The 18,408-nt window shown below is 40.0% G+C and overlaps 6 protein-coding genes across 6 annotated transcripts; 2 read left to right on the top strand and 4 right to left on the bottom strand.

Moving 5' to 3' along the window:
- Nucleotides 1-563: 563 nt before the first annotated feature.
- VTP21DRAFT_8686 (uncharacterized protein) lies at nucleotides 564-2,741 on the bottom strand (the record flags this gene model as incomplete). Its single annotated transcript, XM_069399563.1, has 8 exons — nucleotides 564-911; nucleotides 990-1,130; nucleotides 1,189-1,274; nucleotides 1,335-1,505; nucleotides 1,572-1,779; nucleotides 1,843-2,493; nucleotides 2,573-2,638; nucleotides 2,709-2,741. The coding sequence occupies 8 exons, from the start codon at nucleotides 2,739-2,741 to the stop codon at nucleotides 564-566; spliced, it is 1,704 nt and encodes a 567-aa protein (XP_069254968.1).
- Nucleotides 2,742-3,405: 664 nt separating this feature from the next.
- On the top strand, nucleotides 3,406-7,205 carry VTP21DRAFT_8685 (uncharacterized protein; the record flags this gene model as incomplete). The annotated part of the gene is made up of 8 exons (XM_069399562.1): nucleotides 3,406-3,711; nucleotides 3,774-4,034; nucleotides 4,097-4,333; nucleotides 4,397-4,499; nucleotides 4,574-4,680; nucleotides 4,749-5,003; nucleotides 5,074-5,535; nucleotides 5,598-7,205. The coding sequence occupies 8 exons, from the start codon at nucleotides 3,406-3,408 to the stop codon at nucleotides 7,203-7,205; spliced, it is 3,339 nt and encodes a 1,112-aa protein (XP_069254967.1).
- A 1,180-nt stretch (nucleotides 7,206-8,385) lies between these two features.
- Nucleotides 8,386-13,082, bottom strand: VTP21DRAFT_8684 (uncharacterized protein; the record flags this gene model as incomplete). Its single annotated transcript, XM_069399561.1, has 15 exons — nucleotides 8,386-9,189; nucleotides 9,250-9,585; nucleotides 9,661-9,868; nucleotides 9,935-10,074; nucleotides 10,135-10,233; nucleotides 10,297-10,489; nucleotides 10,568-10,728; nucleotides 10,795-10,962; nucleotides 11,021-11,330; nucleotides 11,397-11,484; nucleotides 11,543-11,618; nucleotides 11,678-11,779; nucleotides 11,847-12,074; nucleotides 12,141-12,488; nucleotides 12,552-13,082. 15 exons carry the CDS (start codon nucleotides 13,080-13,082, stop codon nucleotides 8,386-8,388), a joined length of 3,792 nt encoding a protein of 1,263 aa, XP_069254966.1.
- A 398-nt stretch (nucleotides 13,083-13,480) lies between these two features.
- On the bottom strand, nucleotides 13,481-14,586 carry VTP21DRAFT_8683 (uncharacterized protein; the record flags this gene model as incomplete). Its single annotated transcript, XM_069399560.1, has 6 exons — nucleotides 13,481-13,645; nucleotides 13,698-13,840; nucleotides 13,899-14,027; nucleotides 14,093-14,159; nucleotides 14,231-14,350; nucleotides 14,419-14,586. The coding sequence occupies 6 exons, from the start codon at nucleotides 14,584-14,586 to the stop codon at nucleotides 13,481-13,483; spliced, it is 792 nt and encodes a 263-aa protein (XP_069254965.1).
- Nucleotides 14,587-14,761: 175 nt separating this feature from the next.
- Nucleotides 14,762-15,677, top strand: VTP21DRAFT_8682 (uncharacterized protein; the record flags this gene model as incomplete). The annotated part of the gene is made up of 5 exons (XM_069399559.1): nucleotides 14,762-14,791; nucleotides 14,865-14,887; nucleotides 14,978-15,125; nucleotides 15,188-15,543; nucleotides 15,608-15,677. 5 exons carry the CDS (start codon nucleotides 14,762-14,764, stop codon nucleotides 15,675-15,677), a joined length of 627 nt encoding a protein of 208 aa, XP_069254964.1.
- A 410-nt stretch (nucleotides 15,678-16,087) lies between these two features.
- On the bottom strand, nucleotides 16,088-18,379 carry VTP21DRAFT_8681 (uncharacterized protein; the record flags this gene model as incomplete). Its single annotated transcript, XM_069399558.1, has 11 exons — nucleotides 16,088-16,520; nucleotides 16,600-16,698; nucleotides 16,765-16,893; nucleotides 16,951-17,014; nucleotides 17,077-17,186; nucleotides 17,251-17,314; nucleotides 17,369-17,462; nucleotides 17,531-17,631; nucleotides 17,689-17,828; nucleotides 17,890-18,215; nucleotides 18,281-18,379. 11 exons carry the CDS (start codon nucleotides 18,377-18,379, stop codon nucleotides 16,088-16,090), a joined length of 1,659 nt encoding a protein of 552 aa, XP_069254963.1.
- Between the last annotated feature and the right edge of the window lie 29 nt (nucleotides 18,380-18,408).

The raw sequence follows: 18,408 nt of genomic DNA, 5'->3' as shown, positions 1-18,408 counted from the left end.
CAAAATGAGATGGATCGATCTCACGGGCTTAATGGCGAAAGCCGGGCAAGGAATGGGATGAGTAGTGCTAATTAAAGAGTGGAGGGAAATAGATGGTAGAGTGATAAAAGAGAATAAGGGAAATAATGGGTAGCGTGAAAAAGATAACTTCAATGAAAAGATTCTAAGGAACTTTGAGAGGAGATGTAATAAACCAATTATACTATATACCACAATCCTTTCAGCACTTGAGCTTTTTGCAATTAATCTTTTCGCTGCTAATCCCGATCTTGCTTAAAAAATATTCTTTTTGTTTCTCTTTAAAGGAAGTTGCGAGACAGGGCGATAGATAAAATATAAAAATAAACTAAAAATTCTCACTATCTGGCCCCAGCGGGGGTTGTTACCTATTCAAACTCTGTTCCGCTCATAAAATTGCCGAATATAAAAATGGGAAATAAAAACAAATCAAAGGGTCAAGCTACTTACATTAAGAATGAGATTTAGACAAAAATAAAATACAAGCAAAAGGTATTTAGACATGCGAAAACGAGCGTACAGTTGGTAAAATAAAGCATATAATGTTAAAATTCCTCATCGGAAAATGCCCCTTCTATCCCAGATAATAAATCGCGGATTTCTTCTTCACGAACTTCAGATTTCTCTTCCTTTTGGGGTATGTTAGGAGGAGCTACCGCAGCGATTGAACAATTAGCCGCCTCCAAGGAAGATGCAGGCTGAGAATAACCTGCTTGCGTTGCGCTCGATGTTGAGGGCGCAGTTATATTTGGCATATCAGGTCGCTTCTTTTTTCGCAATAACTGTTCACATTCTTCGTCGGATTCATCGTCCATCGATGTGTTTTCAACAAAAGAAGCACCAGTTTGAACGGTGTCTTTTAGCTGAAGCGGTGAAATTGCTTGAAGTTTTCGCTGGCAGCCAATGTTAAAGAAAAAGGGGGAGATGAGTGTCGTGTAATGCCAATCAAAAGTGAAGTAGTCAAAATTTACCGAGTTTTGTCTATCAGAAATAGACTGAATCTGTCCCATCGGTCCTAAAATTGCATTCGAATGTGGAGAGCAGAGGCGGTTGATATTAGACAAGGTGATATTTAGATATTTCGAGCGAGGAGAGGGTGTGATTATTGAGACCTTATAAAAAATTATAAGTAACGTAAAAGCTCCTGAAGGAATATCTATAAATTTCTACCTGAATCAACTCTAGTGCAGTGCCATTGCAAACATTATTTCCATAAACATCAAATACTTTTTTATGGATTGTGCCTTGTATTTCACCTAGTATTAGAGAGTATTAGCTTACATTTACAGTAAATATGACCGTTTTATCATACTCACCTGTCGGATCAATTAGCCCCACTGCTGCATCTGTATCGTTCATCCTAAGTTCGCGAATCAATAGAATAATCCTTGGTATCTTGGTGGCCTTAGTCACGTCCGCAGAAAGAATTGCTTGAACAGTGTTTTTGCTTAAATCTGGTGGTAAAGACACACTACCTAGGGCAGAAGCTGAAAATAAAACAGAGCAGAATAAAATATATGTCATTCAGGTGACCATAGATAGTTAAAGATTACGTTTATATTCGGGTATATTTAATTCTTTTAATAAGATTAGCCAAGCTCCTCTATTAAATTCATCTTCCTTGGGTGCATTCAAGTTTCCACTAAATCGTGAGGATGGTGGTGAGGAAGTAGGCGATTTCCAAACAGTCGTAGTAACTTCGTTTACTTTTCCCCGATTGCCACGCTTTGAACGGAAAAGCGCTTCCTTTTCTGCTGGAGTCTAGATTTAATTTAAAAAAATTTTTTAACTGTATCCAGGTAAAATATCTAGATGAATACATACCAGTGGAGGTAGATTTCCTGCAGGACCAGGAAGGACACTCAGTGGTCTCCTTTCCGAGTATGTACAGTGTTGTGAAAGTGCTGCAGAGGTTTTATCTTCCACGTAAGGCAATTCACTTTTGTTATCAGAATTGACCGTCGAATGTGAAATACGTGATTCATAATTAGGGACTCGTGGCCAAGCTGCTGCCACACTTGTATTCAACATACGACTTGTCAGATCGGTTGCCATATTGCCGGGGGTTTGTTTTCCGGAGCCTGGGTGAGGAATTGGGCTAACTTCTCGCTGGGATGTCAACGAATTGTTTTCATTTGAAAATTCCTTAAATCTCTTGGATATCGAACTTGTGGTTTTCGATTCTGAGACAGAGGTTGCGAGGTTACTTAAACTGCTATGATCATGGGTTGTCGAATGCTCAGATGTATCGCCATTTTTCGCTTCAGATTGAGAAACCAATTTATCTGACTGCACTTGTGTATCTCTTCTACCTGAATCTTTATTATCGGCATGCTTTGTTGGGATCGCCTGATCAAGCAGTTCGAATAAGTCATCCGTCACCCCGTCAAGCCAAAGATCATCGAGAAATGAAACTTGCTTTTTAATCTCAGGTTTGTCCGTTGGCGAAGGTGACTTTGTGGATTGAAGTATTGCCTATTTTATAAGCCAAAAACAAAAGTAATCAGTATTTATCACTTTACAGGAATGCATATAGATCAGAGATAACGCGTACTTGGCGGTCCTCCATATTGTTGCTCTGACTTTTGACAGCAGATTCAGGCTGAAAAGAAGATTTAAACTATTTATGATAGAGTAAAAATTGAGTGGGCGAGTTAATTAGCAGAATATTTGGGGAGATATGTATTTACTTTATAGTTGAATTGTGCATTATTAAGTGCCATTATAAATGAATGCCTATGTAGTTTTCGAGGGCAAGGAGGACGCGAAAAAGCTAAAAGTGTACGTCATCGATTTTGAGTTTCATTTTCCCTCTCAAGATCAACGACGCTTAGAAGGAAAAAAAAACTCCTCTTCTTTACATACAGTGTAAATAGTCGCTTGTTTTTCTGTCTGCTGCAGACAAACTTTTTTTTTTGCTTTTTCATAAAAAACAGCGAACTGATTTTTATTGATCTGCCCAAGTCATCATTTGGTCGTATTAATATTTGTAACTGTAAGTGCATAAATATCTATAAATATTGAGAATTAAAAAAAGATATAATGCATCTTCCAGATCTAACTTCTCATTCTCTGTATAATAGTAGTTCTCATTAGGTTTCAAACGATCCCTCGCCATATTCTTCTTTACCTTTGCAAAAACTTCTTTTGATTAAGCATTATCAGTTCGATTTCGCTCATTCCCTTTTACAATTCACGATCTTTTATCTCTACTATTGCCACCTTCGTTATCCTATTTCTGATTTTTCCACTATTCGTTACGATAATTCTTGCTCTCTTCAAGTTGCCCTTCGTCTGCATTCGTCCGAAGAGATTTACCTATTTATTTTTTCGCCTCTATTTATTCATTTCTCGCTCCCTTCCATGATCCGGTGAATTCTTACGTGAATGGACCAGCTGGTATTCTCGCTCTGTTTTTCCAGGCCCTCCTCGCTCGGCGAGCTCGCGCATCGTGCAAGGGCAAGTTTTCATCACCCATTGCCTCTCGATGAATCCCTCACCTCGCAGTTCCGTGCTCTTTGTGATCATGTTCAGCAACAATACGGAATCCAGGCAGCACTCTGCACCGCGGACAAATTCTCCGTGCGTAGCCGAGGACTAGATCCGCAACCAGAATATAATATCATATTATCCGGAAACCACCAGGCTGTCATGGGAGCACGTGGATATTTACTCCGGTCAAATCCTATTAAGGTGGGAAAATCATCTCTGCAGTTGACACTCTTCTATGGCTTCATTTTTTTCTTTGTTTGTAGTCAAAGCTAGTCGTAAGGACTTCTCGCTCAGAATTATTCACATTGGATGGAGAGCTGAAACCAACAGTAAAGCCAAGTCTCGACGAGATTACCCGTTCTACTGGGGCAAAATTTTTGTTCTATGAGGCAACAAAAACACAGCGTCAATCGATCCAGTCATTATCTTCGAGTGGCGAACAGCAAATTGACATCGTAGTGACGGGGTCATGGGATGCCATTGAACTAGCACGGCTACGAACTTTGGTGTTATTGGACGAATTGGTAAATATATGTCCTTACTCTTATCGTAAAGGGTGTATCTTAACAACCTTATGTTGACATAGCTTGGGCTACGAGTGGATCAACTTGAGATTGATTGCAAACTCCACAACATTATTTGCGGTCGCAAACGAGACAAACTCGAACTAATTATGCAGGAAACCGCCACAAATATATATTTTTCTCCTCCAATTATATGCACCTCGTCGGATGAACTACAAGAAAATATCGTTTATATGACCGGTGAGGTTCCAGGGATTCAGCGGGCCAAAGATATGCTTTTAAAGCTTGCAGCGCAGAAGGTGCGTGAAAATTTGTCTAACCGGTATTCGCTATTTTTCTATTAATTCTATTTATCTGACTAGGCACAAAGTATGTATTCCAAAGAAACCACTATGATTCCTCGGAAAATCGATTATCTACTTGTACATAATCGTGAAAATCTTAAAAAAATCATGTATGATAATGGTGAGTTTCGTTTTAATATTACCATTACTATAAAGTTTTACCAAATTGTATTTGCTAAACGAATCATAATTTAGGTTCTTATGTGGCATTTCCTACACTTGGTTCACAAGGGGGTGTTCTTAGTGTATATGGCGAGAACAGAGTCAATGTAGAGCGAACAATACGAATGGTTATGCAATTGGTAATTATATGTTCTTACGCCGTCCATTTTATGGCACCCTTTTTTAATATTCTGATTCTTTCTTCTAGGCTTGCCAACTCTATCATGCCCAGTTCTGGGTTATGTCAGGCTCCACCTCTCCCCCCTCATTCCCCGGCATTTTGGGCTTTGACCCGACAAAAAGCTTTGCGCTATCTCATACGCAAGTAGTTTCCTGCGTCTCACAAATCGCTCAGGCTTCAGGTGCCGAGGTTGCCTTCAAATGCTCATGCTTCGAGGTATTCGGTACAGAGCGCGCTGTCCGCAACGCGTATCAGCAGATCAACGAGATGGATCTGATTAAGGTTTATGAAACTTTAATTTTAAATTAATTTCACTATGATAACTCTAACCTTCACTTAATGACAATTGTAGACTTATCATCAGGAAACAAAATTCCAAGTGGAGCTCGCAAACGAGCACCTTGAGTTTATCAGCGGTAAAAAGAACGGAAAGATTAACAAAATTATGAAGACATCAAGTGCCAAGATATCTTTTGCGAGTTTGAATGATTACAATTTCCTTATTGATATCACAAGTCCTAGTTTAACGAAAGCCTTCGACGGCCTAGCAATGCTACAAGAGGAGTTGCCTGCAGAGATCTCGTTTCATGTGCCAGAGTCATATCATAAGCGGATCATTGGTGTCGGAGGCAAAAATATCCAACGCATTATGAAGAAATATGGTGTGTATGTCAAATTTTCGAACGCAGAAGAGTTTGCAACATTGGGAGGTTATTTTGACAATAATGATAATGTCGTGGCACGGACTCCTGCTAAAAATGCGCTCAACCTGGACAATTTAAAGCATTCAGTCATGGAGTTGGTAGGGACAAAGGTGAGCTTTATTTTTTATTTAAATCATACACTTAACTCATAGCCCAATTCCCCTCTCATTAGGATAAGGACAATGTGGAGCAAACGGTTACCATCCCGCGTCGATACCACCGCATGCTTCTCGCTGAAAAAGCCACTTATCTACAAGAAATCGAAACGAAAACTGGCACCAAGATTCATTTTCCCTTCAAAGAGACGGGCGAAGATCACATTGTTATTAGCGGGCATGAGAACCAGACGATAATTGCAGCCCAACTCCTACAGGAGCTGATCCCAGAAGAATACGAGTTACGTCTTCCTCGCTCTCCTGCACTTCATATGTGTCTTGGCCACGTAGAGTTCAAGTCACGAGTAGTGGATCGCATACGACAAGAGCTTGATATTTTGCTTGAAGTCCCTCCGATTTCACCGCCCCACTCAGCTCGATCAACACCTACATCTACACCAGTAATTACCCACAAAAATTTCGCTAGTCCTGCTTCGACAACAGGAGCAAATAGTCTAGTGGATGAGGTTTCATCTTCTCCTATCTCAACTTCCGGAGAGAAGGGTGGCGAATACGTCTTCCTCTTTCGTTTTTCGCGTAGGAGTGCCGATGGGCTTCCAAACGCGATTCAAATTCTGACCACATTTTTACAAGAGCAGCAGGTTCCGCTGCAAACGGAATCACGCCCTCGCGCAGATTCGTTCATGGGAGCTTTTCCACACTTTAATAGTAAATTACTCGCATCCGTATCATCATCCACTAACGAAACTATCCATCCTGCCGCTTCCGCTTCACTTGCGGGTTCGCATTCTGGATTTTCAAGCTACCGACTATTTGACGACGTAAATGCGTTCGAGCCGCCCTGGAAGAACGTGACCCCATCTACCTCTATACGGGATTCGACATCGTCTTCGGATTTAAGGGCCATTTTCGATACGCCCGACGATCACGGAGACGATCTTCCGGAAGCATTGCGAAACCAGCCTTCGCTTGGGAGTCTACACATGACTGACGAGATTGAAGCAGGAATGGCACGGCTGAGTACAAGGAACAGCAGTGCTAGTATTAGTGGGCTGGGTGGAATTGGCGGCAGTGGAAGTCCCGTCGGACTGACAAGCATGGCAGGGGAAAATGGCCTACCTTTAAATACCTCAGCAGGCCCAAGTGGCACCGGAGCTTTCTTCTCACTCACCGATCGATGGATGCCCTCAAACGATGCCCCATTTTCGTACCATAATGCCTTTAAAACTAATGGTGCTCTCTCCCGACTCAAAGCATCCAGTGGCGGCCAACGACGTTTTGGCAGCATTTCACATGAACCATTCGCTGGTCGACATGACGACCAGGCAGCGTTCCGCAATCAGCGGGCTTGGAGCTTTTCAGCTGCAGCGGGGGGAATTCCCCCGCCAAATACTCATCACTCTTTGACCCCTCCTCCCCATATTTCTTCAGAGGTTGGTCCACATCCACTAAGTATCAGCGATAGCCTCTCTGACATTCCAGCAGGTTTTTCCTCTGGTCCAACCACACCGGGGGGTAGCGAGAGACCTGTGGGAGAATTTTCTAGCGCAATATGGTCAACAAATCGACGTCGGTGGCCATCAGCGCCTTTTCTTCCACCCCCTGTAAGCTCCTCTTCCTCTTCACCAACTTCTGGAAATCCGCGACTTCCACATGCAAAATGATTTCTCCTTCCCTAAGCACCCCCTTTTTTGCTTTCTATCGCAAAAAAAAAATCGATAGATAAAAATGCCTTTTATTTATTTTTTTTTTTCTTCTTTTTCTCTTATACTCTTTTTTACCTCTTGGTGTTTGTTATTTAGCCTAATTGCTCCTTTTTTTTTTATTGCTTTTTGCAAAACTTCAAAGGAACGTTACTTTAAGGATCACGTAGATATGCATTCTTTAACACTGGCGGTTAGATTTCTTTATAATGTATTTTTTCTCACTTTTCCTTGGCTTTATTTTCTTTATTATGTGAAGTGTTGTGTGAGAATTTTTCTCTTTATTCGTTGTATGATACTTTATTTCCCCTTTCTCTTTGAAATATTTTTCTTTTGAAAAAAAGTATTCAGATCTTTTTTTTTTCTTCTCTTTTCTTGTAATCAATTATATTTTTATTTTACTAGTTTTTTGTTATTGGGAAAGGGGGGTCAGGGCTCTGTGCTTTTTTAAATTTTTGTTGTAGTAGGCACCAAAAAAATCAAATGAAACTCTGCTTTTTTGATCTTATTTCGATGGAGATATACAGTATTTTTTTTTCAGAATAATATTTATGGATACGAAAGAAGTATTAAGATACATCCTCGGATTCTAAACTAGAAATGTAAATTCAAGTTTCCGGCCCAAAAGACAACTAATAGATATTCGACTTTCGAAGATATTCCAAACATTTTAGTCATAAACGTAGATCATTTTCCTTTTCCGAGCTGATATTTATTTTGCTCAACATTTCTCCTTATCGGCCTTTTTAAATCAGCCGCACAATGGTGTATATTAAAAAGAATAACGGGCGCTTATTGCTAACCAAATGGCGCAATTACTCTCCAAGTTAATCGAATAATTTAAACCTCCGACGTATTATTGTATGTGTGCAAGGCAGATGGACGATCATAGGTTCATTGTAATGAAACCCGTTCATATGGAGTGCAATGTTTAATTTTGCTGGGCGCAAACAAGGTTCGTTCTCGCTGCTGCGGGAACTAACGAATCTCTTTGTATGCAAGAAACTGTTTAATAAAAAAGGCAGAATCTTAAAAGAAAACAGCGTAGATTTATAAAAACATATATCACGATTAAAAAAAAACTCTAAAAAACTGACTATTTTACAATGTGCCAAGAGGATGGCAAACTAAGGAGAGCTACTTAAGCTGAAGTATTCGGCTGTTGCGGAGTCTCATCTACGGTCGGACTCTTTAGTATTTCAGAAGCATCTACCTTTGGAATCTTCTGAATTGCCTCTTCGAATTTTCGATCAAACACTCGCTCCATTTCTACCGCATCCACATACACCCACGATCCCTCTTCATTGAAGGTGCGCGCATTCTCGAACATCTGCCGGAAATCTGCACGGAAATGCTCAGGATTTGTGTAGTATGGTGAGTGAATTCTTCGCCATATTGTCGAGAGCGCAATGGGAGTTTGGATCACGAGGTAATATGACGGGTATTCTCTTTGATCTGGCAGTTCATGGAATAGCTCACTGCGACTGTGCCCATCGCTCTCGTCCTTACATTCCAGCACAGCATTATAACACTCCTCAAATGCCTCAGTCATTTTTTTACGCAAATGTGGGGGTAACATGTCCACCTCTGGAAGTTTTTCTTCGGCCTGATCGGGTTGTTCACTTCGCATGCGGCGGCGCTTGTTCAAAGGAGTTTGGCCAGAGCCAGGCGTGTCTGTGTTGACGCCATTGACCCGCGACGGCCTGCCACGCCTCCTGGCTGGAGTCTTGATAGTTTCATCCATTGATCCATCCATGGAGCCAGCAGTCGAGGCGATTGATCCTTCACGGCGATTACGTTTCTTTCGGGGCATCTCCTCTTCCTCTTCATCTTCGTCTTCCTCGTCTCGCGCAATTCGTCGACGCTTTTTTTCTTGCCGTTTCTTTTTCCTTTCCTGCGTCAAGGAAACGGCTTCGAAAAAGTCCATCTTATCGTTTTCAAGTGCCTATAATCAAGTAAAAATAATGAGAAATGCTTTAACTCAGAGCAGGTAGAAAATACTAACGTTCAGCCACTGCTGTTCTGTTAGTCCATCGTCATATCGCACGTCACTCTTCTGCCGATGCCCACGGCCGTATTCAATTTCTCTCTGCTCAATTAAAAGCGCGTCGTCTTCCTTTTGGAAAATTTCGGGTAGCTCCTCCATTTGCATAAGCCGTTCGAAACGCTTAAGGCCACGCTGCTTGCGAATTTGCTCTTCCTGCTTTCGTCGTTCATCATCCATACGCCTGAAAAGATCAAGTTCCTCATCATCTCGAGCAACCATATCATTGAGATCCTCATCAGTGAGATCATCATCAAAATCGTTTGTTTCCTCGTTATCGGCTTCGAGCAAAGAGCGCTAACAAATTAAACAATAGAGGTATAAATTAATATACATAATAGAAACCATATTCAAATGATAAGCAATAATTACCAAAAATGCTTCTCGTTCTTCTGCTGTACTTTTATTATCGAATTTACCTGCTTGGATGATTTTGCCGTCAAGATCCAGCTTGTATTGTGCTCGTGCCAAAATTGTCTCTTCCACGGATTTTTCGGTGATAAGACGAAAGATTCGCACCTCCTTTGTCTGCCCAATACGATGTGCACGATCCTGAGCCTGTAGATCTTGATGCGGATTCCTATAAATTACAGTAGAGATAATTTAGAAGAGGAGTATGCAAAAATGAGTCTCAAAACTAAATTACCAGTCTGAATCAAAGATGACAACAGTATCTGCCGTTTGCAAGTTGAGTCCAAGCCCACCCGCACGTGTGCTTAGTAAAAACACGAAGTAATCTGAGCCAGGGTCATTGAAGAGTTTCAATAGAGAAGATCGATCCTCGGCCTATTGAATTCATAGACAACATCAGATAAATGCAGAAATGGAGAGAGTGGATTCCCATACCTTGGTTGATCCATCCAAACGAAGGTATCTCATCCCTTTCCAATTAAGATAATCCTCCATTATATTCATGATTTGGGTCATTTGAAAGAAAATCAAGACCTATAAAGGATTGATAGTTCAAAAACTAAACTTTGATAAAATAGTAACATAGCGCAATCATACCCGATGTCCAGTTATTTTTAATTTCGGCAAAATTCGATCTAAAAGTTCAAATTTTCCAGAAACGCGGTATAGTAATTCATTACTTAGCCGGGCTGGATTGACGGCATCCTCTACGTAATCAAAAACGAAAGGATGGTTGCAGATTTTGCGGAGCTGCATAATAGTGTTGTTGAGGCCCTTGATATTGGTACGACTAATTAAAGTGCGGAAAATAGAGAAACATATTTTTAGCATACAAAAGAAAAAATGACGTTATCTCATTCGTTTTTACCCTTTCTCATTAGTCATATACAAAGCACCATGTTTCTTCATCTGTTGATAGAGTTTGGTTTGTAAAGCTGAGAATTTGCATTTGATTACGCGCTCCACTTTGTCAGGAAGCTCAGCTTCAACATCTTTCTTCAAGCGTCGCAATAAGAAAGGGCGTAAAACCTAATTATTGATTATAGTGTATGAAAATGCAAAGTTAACTTAAAGTATTCTTGAATCACAGCTTACTTTGTGTAATCTTCTAATAATAAGCAACTTTTCTTCTTCGTTCAACTCCATTTTTGTCTCGCTCGAATTGGCAAAAGGCTTATTAAACCATTCATCGAAGCTCTGCACAGAGTTGAATACTTTCGGAAGAATGAAATTAAGCAGGGCCCAAAGCTCTGGAAGATTATTCTAAAAAGATAATTAGTTAAGTAACTTGATGGAGATTTAGATTCACGAAGCTGCATACTTGGAGAGGGGTTCCTGTTAAAATGATGCGATACCGCATCGAGTAGTACTGAGCAAGCACAGTGGAAAGTTTAGAGTTAACATTTTTCATTCGGTGACCTTCATCCACAATTAGGTAAAGCCATTTGATCTTAGCAAGGCAGGGTCTGTCCTTAATGATGTACTCGTAAGTGGTAAGCAACACCTGGAAGTTGCCGTGTTTGATCTCAGTTTGCTGAATCCACTTGCGAACCGAGGGTGTTCCCTTGTAAACAACTTTTGAGACACTAGGGGCCCATTTCTCAAACTCAAGCGTCCAATTGGTTATAGTTCTGATGTTAGAGCAAATGATATATGTCAGTCTAATGTATTTATAGATATAAAGAAGAAAATCTTACGATAGAGGAACAATAATTAGGAATGGGCCATTTTGTTTTTTCTTCTCGATCAGAAAAGTAACTAGCGATATGGTCTGAATTGTTTTACCTGCAATGTAATATGTTATAAAATTTTCAATGCAAGCAGAGATATATGTGTTGCTAACCTAATCCCATTTCATCGGCAAGAATTCCATTCAGGCGATTGTTGTATAATGAAACCATCCACTGTAAACCTTTTATCTACATCAAGAAAGGAATAAGTAATATTTTGGTGTTTCAATGTAAACATCCAAATTTACCTGATATTCTTTGAGAGTTCCACCTACGAGGATAGATGGTTGTGATGTGACAGGCTCCATAATTCTGTGAGCAATCGAATAGTAATCCAGCTTCTTGCCGCCCTGTTATATAAAATAGTGAATAAATTATATTTTTCGATTTTTTTTTTTACATTGCTACCGAAAATACCTCATCATCTTCCTTTCCATAGCTTGAATCAGCTCCCTCATGTATGATATCATCCGAGTCCTGTACATGCATTTCATAGCTATTTTCGTAATGGATACCATCGTTCTGTTGGGCAAGTACAGCTTGCGAAAGGGAGTCAAGGTAATGATCGGTCTGTTCGAGAAGCTGGTTGATGCGAGTATCTTTAGTGCGATCAATAAGCTTCAAGTAGGCCTCTTCGTCATTATTCTTTGAAGAAATCACAAGTATAATGAGCATCAATTACAAAGTAAACATATATTACAGAATCCTTACTCTTAATGCCCGGAGACGCTCTTCTTGAGTTCGCATGCTGCGCTTCTCTTCTTCTTTCTCCACATGTGCGTGGTAGTTAATAACGGCACGACCAAGCCGAGACATCTTGGCTTGGTGTTGACGGTGAGCCTGCTGCATATCACGTGCATGTTGAATTATCCTTGCAAGTTGATCCAGATGCCGCTGTTTCTCGCGACGCTCACGCTCAAGTCGCTGTTGTCTTTCCATTCGTTCAGTGATACGGGCATCACGTAATATATATTTTTTCTCGCGGCGGTACTTGATGCGATCTACTGAAGTTTGCATAGTGGTATTTTTATTGACACCATTTAATATTTCATCTCTAAGCTAAAATATTGTAAATTGTGAGTGAGATTTAGAGATTGTTTCATCATTGAAATGAAAAAATACTTTTCGTTGCTTGTCCACTAAATGTAAAGCTTTTAGCTCCAGTAATGCCCTTATCTTCGAACCTGTTGCTGGTATTATGTTTTCGCTCTCAACATATACTGGGTCATTACTTAGATTACTTGGCATCGCCCTGAGCTCCTTTAGTCGATAGTCTATCTGCGCCGTTGCTTGACGTTCCCGCTCTCGCACTAGCATTACTGGATCCATACTTTTAGGCACGAATCTGTCTGGAATTGAGATCGGAAGCTGTGCATCATCTACCATCGCATAACCGTTCACACATTTTCCCTCGTCTGTTTTCGCATTGCCATTAATAACTACGCCGTTGGCTGTTTTCGGATAATTTTCTAATGTACGCTGCATTAGATGTGATGGAACTTCCAGATTGCGTGAAAGCAGTTTAAATGCCATAATCTGGTTTTTGAGCTGATCCATTTGATACACATCCAGCGGAATCATTGCTGGTGAAGTAGTGGATTTGTTGGGAGAAGCCGAATCAAATTGCATGGGTTCAGTTGCTTGTGGATGCATGGTCAGAATTAGCGATCAATCAGCAAGGAAATTATAATCAAGAAATGGGTAGTCCAGATCAGGAACACCCAGAGTGAAAATTGCCAGGAAGAGTGATTTTGTATGAAAAACAAAGAAGGAACAGTGAATATGGTCGCGATCTATCCTGGTTATGACGCGAAAGAAAATGAAATAATATTTGAGAGTTTATTGATCCTTAATCACTCAAACAACGCGCTCTCAGCTCTGAAGATAAAAAATAACAATGACTTGAATCTGAAGGTTTTTGAGGGCAGTCAAAATTATAAGCCACGAAATGTTTAAATTGCAACTTGATAGCAAGATAACGTTACCAAAACAGGAAAATTTGTATATTTCGTACCCATTGGGAAGGATATTTGAATAATCTATAATTTGTATTAATCTGCTCTCTTCTGTGGCCGTGCTCCAAATATAGTACTCCCTACACGTACATTAGTAGAGCCCATCTCCAGTGCGTGTTCAAAGTCATCCGACATTCCCATGCTTAATTCTAATTCGATTTTCAAGGTTTGCTCAACGCTATTCTTGCAATCTGCGAGGCACTATTAAAAGAGTAAGCACTAGTATACATGATTTCAAATAACCAGAAGTTACTTTGAAATCGGGATTTGGTCCGTTTGCGGGATCATGATCTGCTGCTCCAATTGTCATTAACCCAGTGAGTTCAAGTTTTGGGCAATTTTCGATAATATGTCGAGCCACGTCTATACTTTCATCTGGCTTGATTCCACCCTTAGCTATTAAACCGAGTAGTTTAGTACATGATATCTCGATCGATTTGTTCTTTAAGCTTACATTCTTCATTGCTTGTGTTCACCTGAATAAATACACGTAAGGGATCCTCTCTTGCTGCACAAGCTTTATTTAGGGTGTCCGCTTTCTTTTTACTATCGATAGTTTCCACTGCCCAGAGATTTGGTATAGCTGATAATGAATGAAAGGATGTTGAACAAATTTATTCTAAATTCAATGGCTCTATAATTTCTTACCAGCTAACGTTTTACACTTATTGCTCTGCAAATGGCCTATAAAATGCCACTGAATATCATTTGGCAGCTGTTCCAACCGAGTCGTTAATGATCAAGTAAAAATAATATTCTTTCACAAAACTATAAAGAAAACAGTACCTCAGTTGCCTTCTCTACTAACTCCTGAACGTAATTCTCGCCAAAATGTCGTTGGCCAGCTTCATAAGCATATATTATATCCGTTACAGGTTTATATTTGCTGACCGCGACGAGGCGTGCCTTTCATATTTATAATAATAGAATCAGCCCATAGTCAATTATTGAATCGTTTGCAATTTTCTTGCTACCTCTTTTATAGCTCGTATTCTACCTCGCACGTCTTCTAGATTCTCTGAAATCGTCTTCTGACGCAGAGTATCCGTCACATTATTTGTGTTCATCGAGCGAAATACAAATAAATGTGTAAACACAGATTTGGACTTGTTACGTGGAAAATTCCGAAATGAGGTGAACATAAAGAGAAAAAGCAAATGCAAAATTGTTAAATTGTGACTTCTACATATTATTCGATTGAAGTCTGCATACGCGATTCTTTCGCATTTTGGCGCTTTATACATTCTCTCTATTGAGATAGAAATTTTTGTGATTCGATTGCCTAATTATTAACTTTGTTGCATCTAACCCATTGCAATGTCAGCCAGAAAAAAAGTACTCTTGAAGGTAGTGCTTAATTTCTTATCTGTTACCCTAAAATCATGGGGTTAACCTCTTAACCAAAATTCTCTTAAACTAGGTCATTATTCTAGGAGATAGTGGGTAAGCATATTTCAACGATATCGTTCTATATAATTACATGGATGTTAATAATGGAATTAACAATTTATCATGGATTCTCCCAATTTCTAGTGTTGGAAAGACCTCACTGATGAACCAGTATGTGAATAAAAAGTTCAGTAATCAATACAAAGCGACAATTGGCGCTGATTTTCTCACGAAAGATATTGTAATTGACGATCGGCAGGTTACGATGCAAATATGGGACACTGCTGGACAAGTAATTACACCATATCATTATGCTTTTTATATTCCAGTAGATCTCTAAATTCCTTCTGATAGGAGCGCTTCCAATCACTTGGAGTCGCCTTCTATCGCGGCGCTGACTGCTGCGTGCTTGTTTATGATGTGAATAATGCCAAGTCCTTTGAGACACTCGACAGCTGGCGCGACGAGTTTCTAGTACAGGCGAGCCCTCGTGACCCGGAGAATTTTCCTTTTGTAGTGTTGGGCAATAAAATCGATGTGGAGGAATCGAAACGTGCTGTATCTCAGAAACGCGCAATAGCTTGGTGCCAAAGCAAGGGCAATCTGCCTTATTTTGAAACCTCGGCTAAAGAGGCCATCAACGTCGAGACTTGTTTCACGGCGGCGGCTAGAAATGCAGTGCAGCAAGAAGGCGATGTCGAGCTCTATAGGTGAGAATGAATGAATAGATTAATTGACGGGCAATCTCATTCGAACCGTATTCTTTTACCAAAGTGATTCCTTTGCTGATACAATCCGCATCGATTCTAACGACTCCAGAGATTTTGGCGGTTGCGCTTGTTAAGCCTCTCATACTATCTTTCCTCTATTCTCTCCGAAAGTATACAAACAATAAATTTTCTAAGAATTAAACCATTCTTGAGACTACTTAAACATGCTTTTATTCGTTGAAAGGCATCACTTTTATTCCTTGTTATTTACAATATTCACTTTGTTTTTTAGTTTTCGGTCGCCTTAGAGCTCTTCCCTGGCTACTGAAACGAATTCTTTTATATTTCCTGTGTTATAAGCTAAATAAAGTACTGCTCATAGAGAAACATTGGAGTAAGAAAAAATTATTAAAGTTAAATGCCAAGAAAAAGTACAAGATGTGGAATTTAAGGCAGAATGATATCAAAACAAAATATTAAAAAAAAAGATGGATGTTGTAAATTCAGAAAATAAGGGTATCAATCGCACATCTCACCATTCTACTTAGGCACTCCTCTCCAAACGTTCAATTTCAGCATCCAACTCATCCAAACTTCTTTTTAGTGTCTTGACATCATCAAACTTCCTCTTCTGACTGGCATCACGTAAAAAGCCTTCCACTAACTTGCGCTGCTCCCTAATTACTGCCAATTGTTCTTCTCGAGCCAAATCATCCGCACTTAATGATAACTGCTGGGTGCCTGTTGAGCCACCATTTGAAGAGGACGTAGAAGATATTTGATCACCACCTCTGTGGTTGCTGTTGCTCGAGATATGGTTAGCCCCAGAGGTACTAGTTTGGGATGGTTTAAGGATTTTAGGCAGCATAGCAAGTGGGAACATCTTTTGCTGGAGATATTGGTTGCTTGCAAGATGAATATTTTCATGTAGTCGTTTTTGATAAGTAGTTCGAGCTGGTATCACCAGAAGTCGCTTGCTAAGAGTATCAATATTAGAATGTTATACATGACATGATAAGTAATCGTTAGGACTAATAAACGTGAAGAGCTTTCTACCTTGCCGCGTCAAAACTATTGAAGTTTTCTAGAAGCTTTTTACGAGTCGCTGCTGCTGCATGGAAATCTTGGTGATCGTGGCTGATGGCTGAATCCTTTCTGCAAAAATAGAAGGGAAGTTAAGAGAAATTCAGTGGGCATTGGCAGAAACTTTAGAATATATACTGTAACATGGAAAGCATTTCTTGAAATTTTGGCAGCTCATTATCTATTGTTTTTCTATACTCTTGTAGCTCTTGATATAACTTAACGACAGGCGGCTGTCGCGATTTTAATATTTTTTCCTCCCTACGTCTTAGTTGCAAAAGTCAATAAATCTGTTCTCATTTGAATTCGTTGAGAGCTATCTACTTAAGTATTATGCCCCGACACTGGACGCAAGCCCGGATATCACCAACGGCATCTAATATGGAATCTTAAGGAAAGAATAAATATAGTTAAAATTGTACTTGCACTCGAAAGTTTTCAGTAGTGTACCAGTGGCAAGATTAAGCAAAAGAGGAACAGTATCCGAGCATTCATCGCATATGATACGCCCGCATAATCGGCAGTGATGTTTCCGTTTAGTAAACTTGTTAAAGGTAGCACTGAAGAAATTGTTCGTAGCCATTGATTAATTATCCCATTCTGGTTGATTCATAGCATACTCACTTGCAAAAAGGACAGTTTAAGACGTCTGAGTCGCTCTCCCATTTAACAACTGACATTTCCAATTCTAAACACGAAGGCATTTAGAGAAATATTAAAAGACAATTACAATTCGATATACCTCGAATCCTATTCGAAAGCGAAAGCTTTTTGCCTGGAACAGGTGATAGTGTACCAGGGAGAGAGGTTTTATTGCTAGCATATATATTCGCAAGCTAGTGGAAAGCAAATCCGTTCTGTTTAAGTGAGCGCAGCAACATATTTGAATTAAAACTGCATATACCTTTTCTAATCTCTTTTCGATTCTGTTATGTTCCAAATGAACGCGGTCAATAGTCTTCTTGCGCATTCGAATGAAATCTCTTGTCCAGCTACGGTATACGCCTGAATACATTTTATTAAGTTAAATGGCGTAAACCAGTCGAGACAACGATATTTTACCTCCGGTTTGCGAGTAACCATCGCGAGACTTGAAACATTGTTCACATACACGACACCAGAAACCGTTCGGATCGTGCTGAGCAGCCGCAGATAGTCGCATCGAGAGCTGACAGTGGGAGTCACAGAATATTTTTCCACACCTATCAAAAATGATCCGTGTAGCAAAGATGTAGAAAGTATTCAAAAGAATATCTGCCTCACTTTCGACAGTGCTGCTTTCCAGTATATATATTCAGTAATTTGCCACAGGAATTGCACACATCGTTTTGGCCCTCCTTTTGCCAATGTTCTCGAGTGACAATCTCTGCTGCCGCGTTTTCCGTCAAATTTCCATTGGTTCCATCGGCAAAAGGAGAGCTGCCTCCAAGATCGAGAGTACGATTCAACTCATTTACAAGATTAGGAATATTGCTCAAGCGATTTGAAGCCGCCTTGGTAATTGGATTGAAAACTTTTTTTTGTGCGTTCCGAAACCAATTCATGATGTCCTTTTTTGGTCCCTCCTCAGGGTGGACGTCTTCCAGATGCTATGAATTTTGGAGAATAAGAACAAACCTAGATCGAGATGTAACTTGAAATTTATGAAGCCTACTTGATTAAGCTGATGTAGAGACACCATAGATTCTTCGCATATCGGGCATATCAGCCCGCCCTCGGGAAATCTCTCGCTAGTTTGCATCGGCGACTGCATCTACTTGATCATTAGATGACTAGCAAAGA

Source organism: Calcarisporiella thermophila, assembly GCF_041956535.1.
Source record: "Calcarisporiella thermophila strain CBS 279.70 unplaced genomic scaffold VTP21scaffold_4, whole genome shotgun sequence".
In the NCBI taxonomy this organism is placed as follows: domain Eukaryota; kingdom Fungi; phylum Calcarisporiellomycota; class Calcarisporiellomycetes; order Calcarisporiellales; family Calcarisporiellaceae; genus Calcarisporiella; species Calcarisporiella thermophila.
Note: the sequence above shows the minus strand (reverse complement) of the source record. Positions and strands in the feature narration are given on the sequence as shown.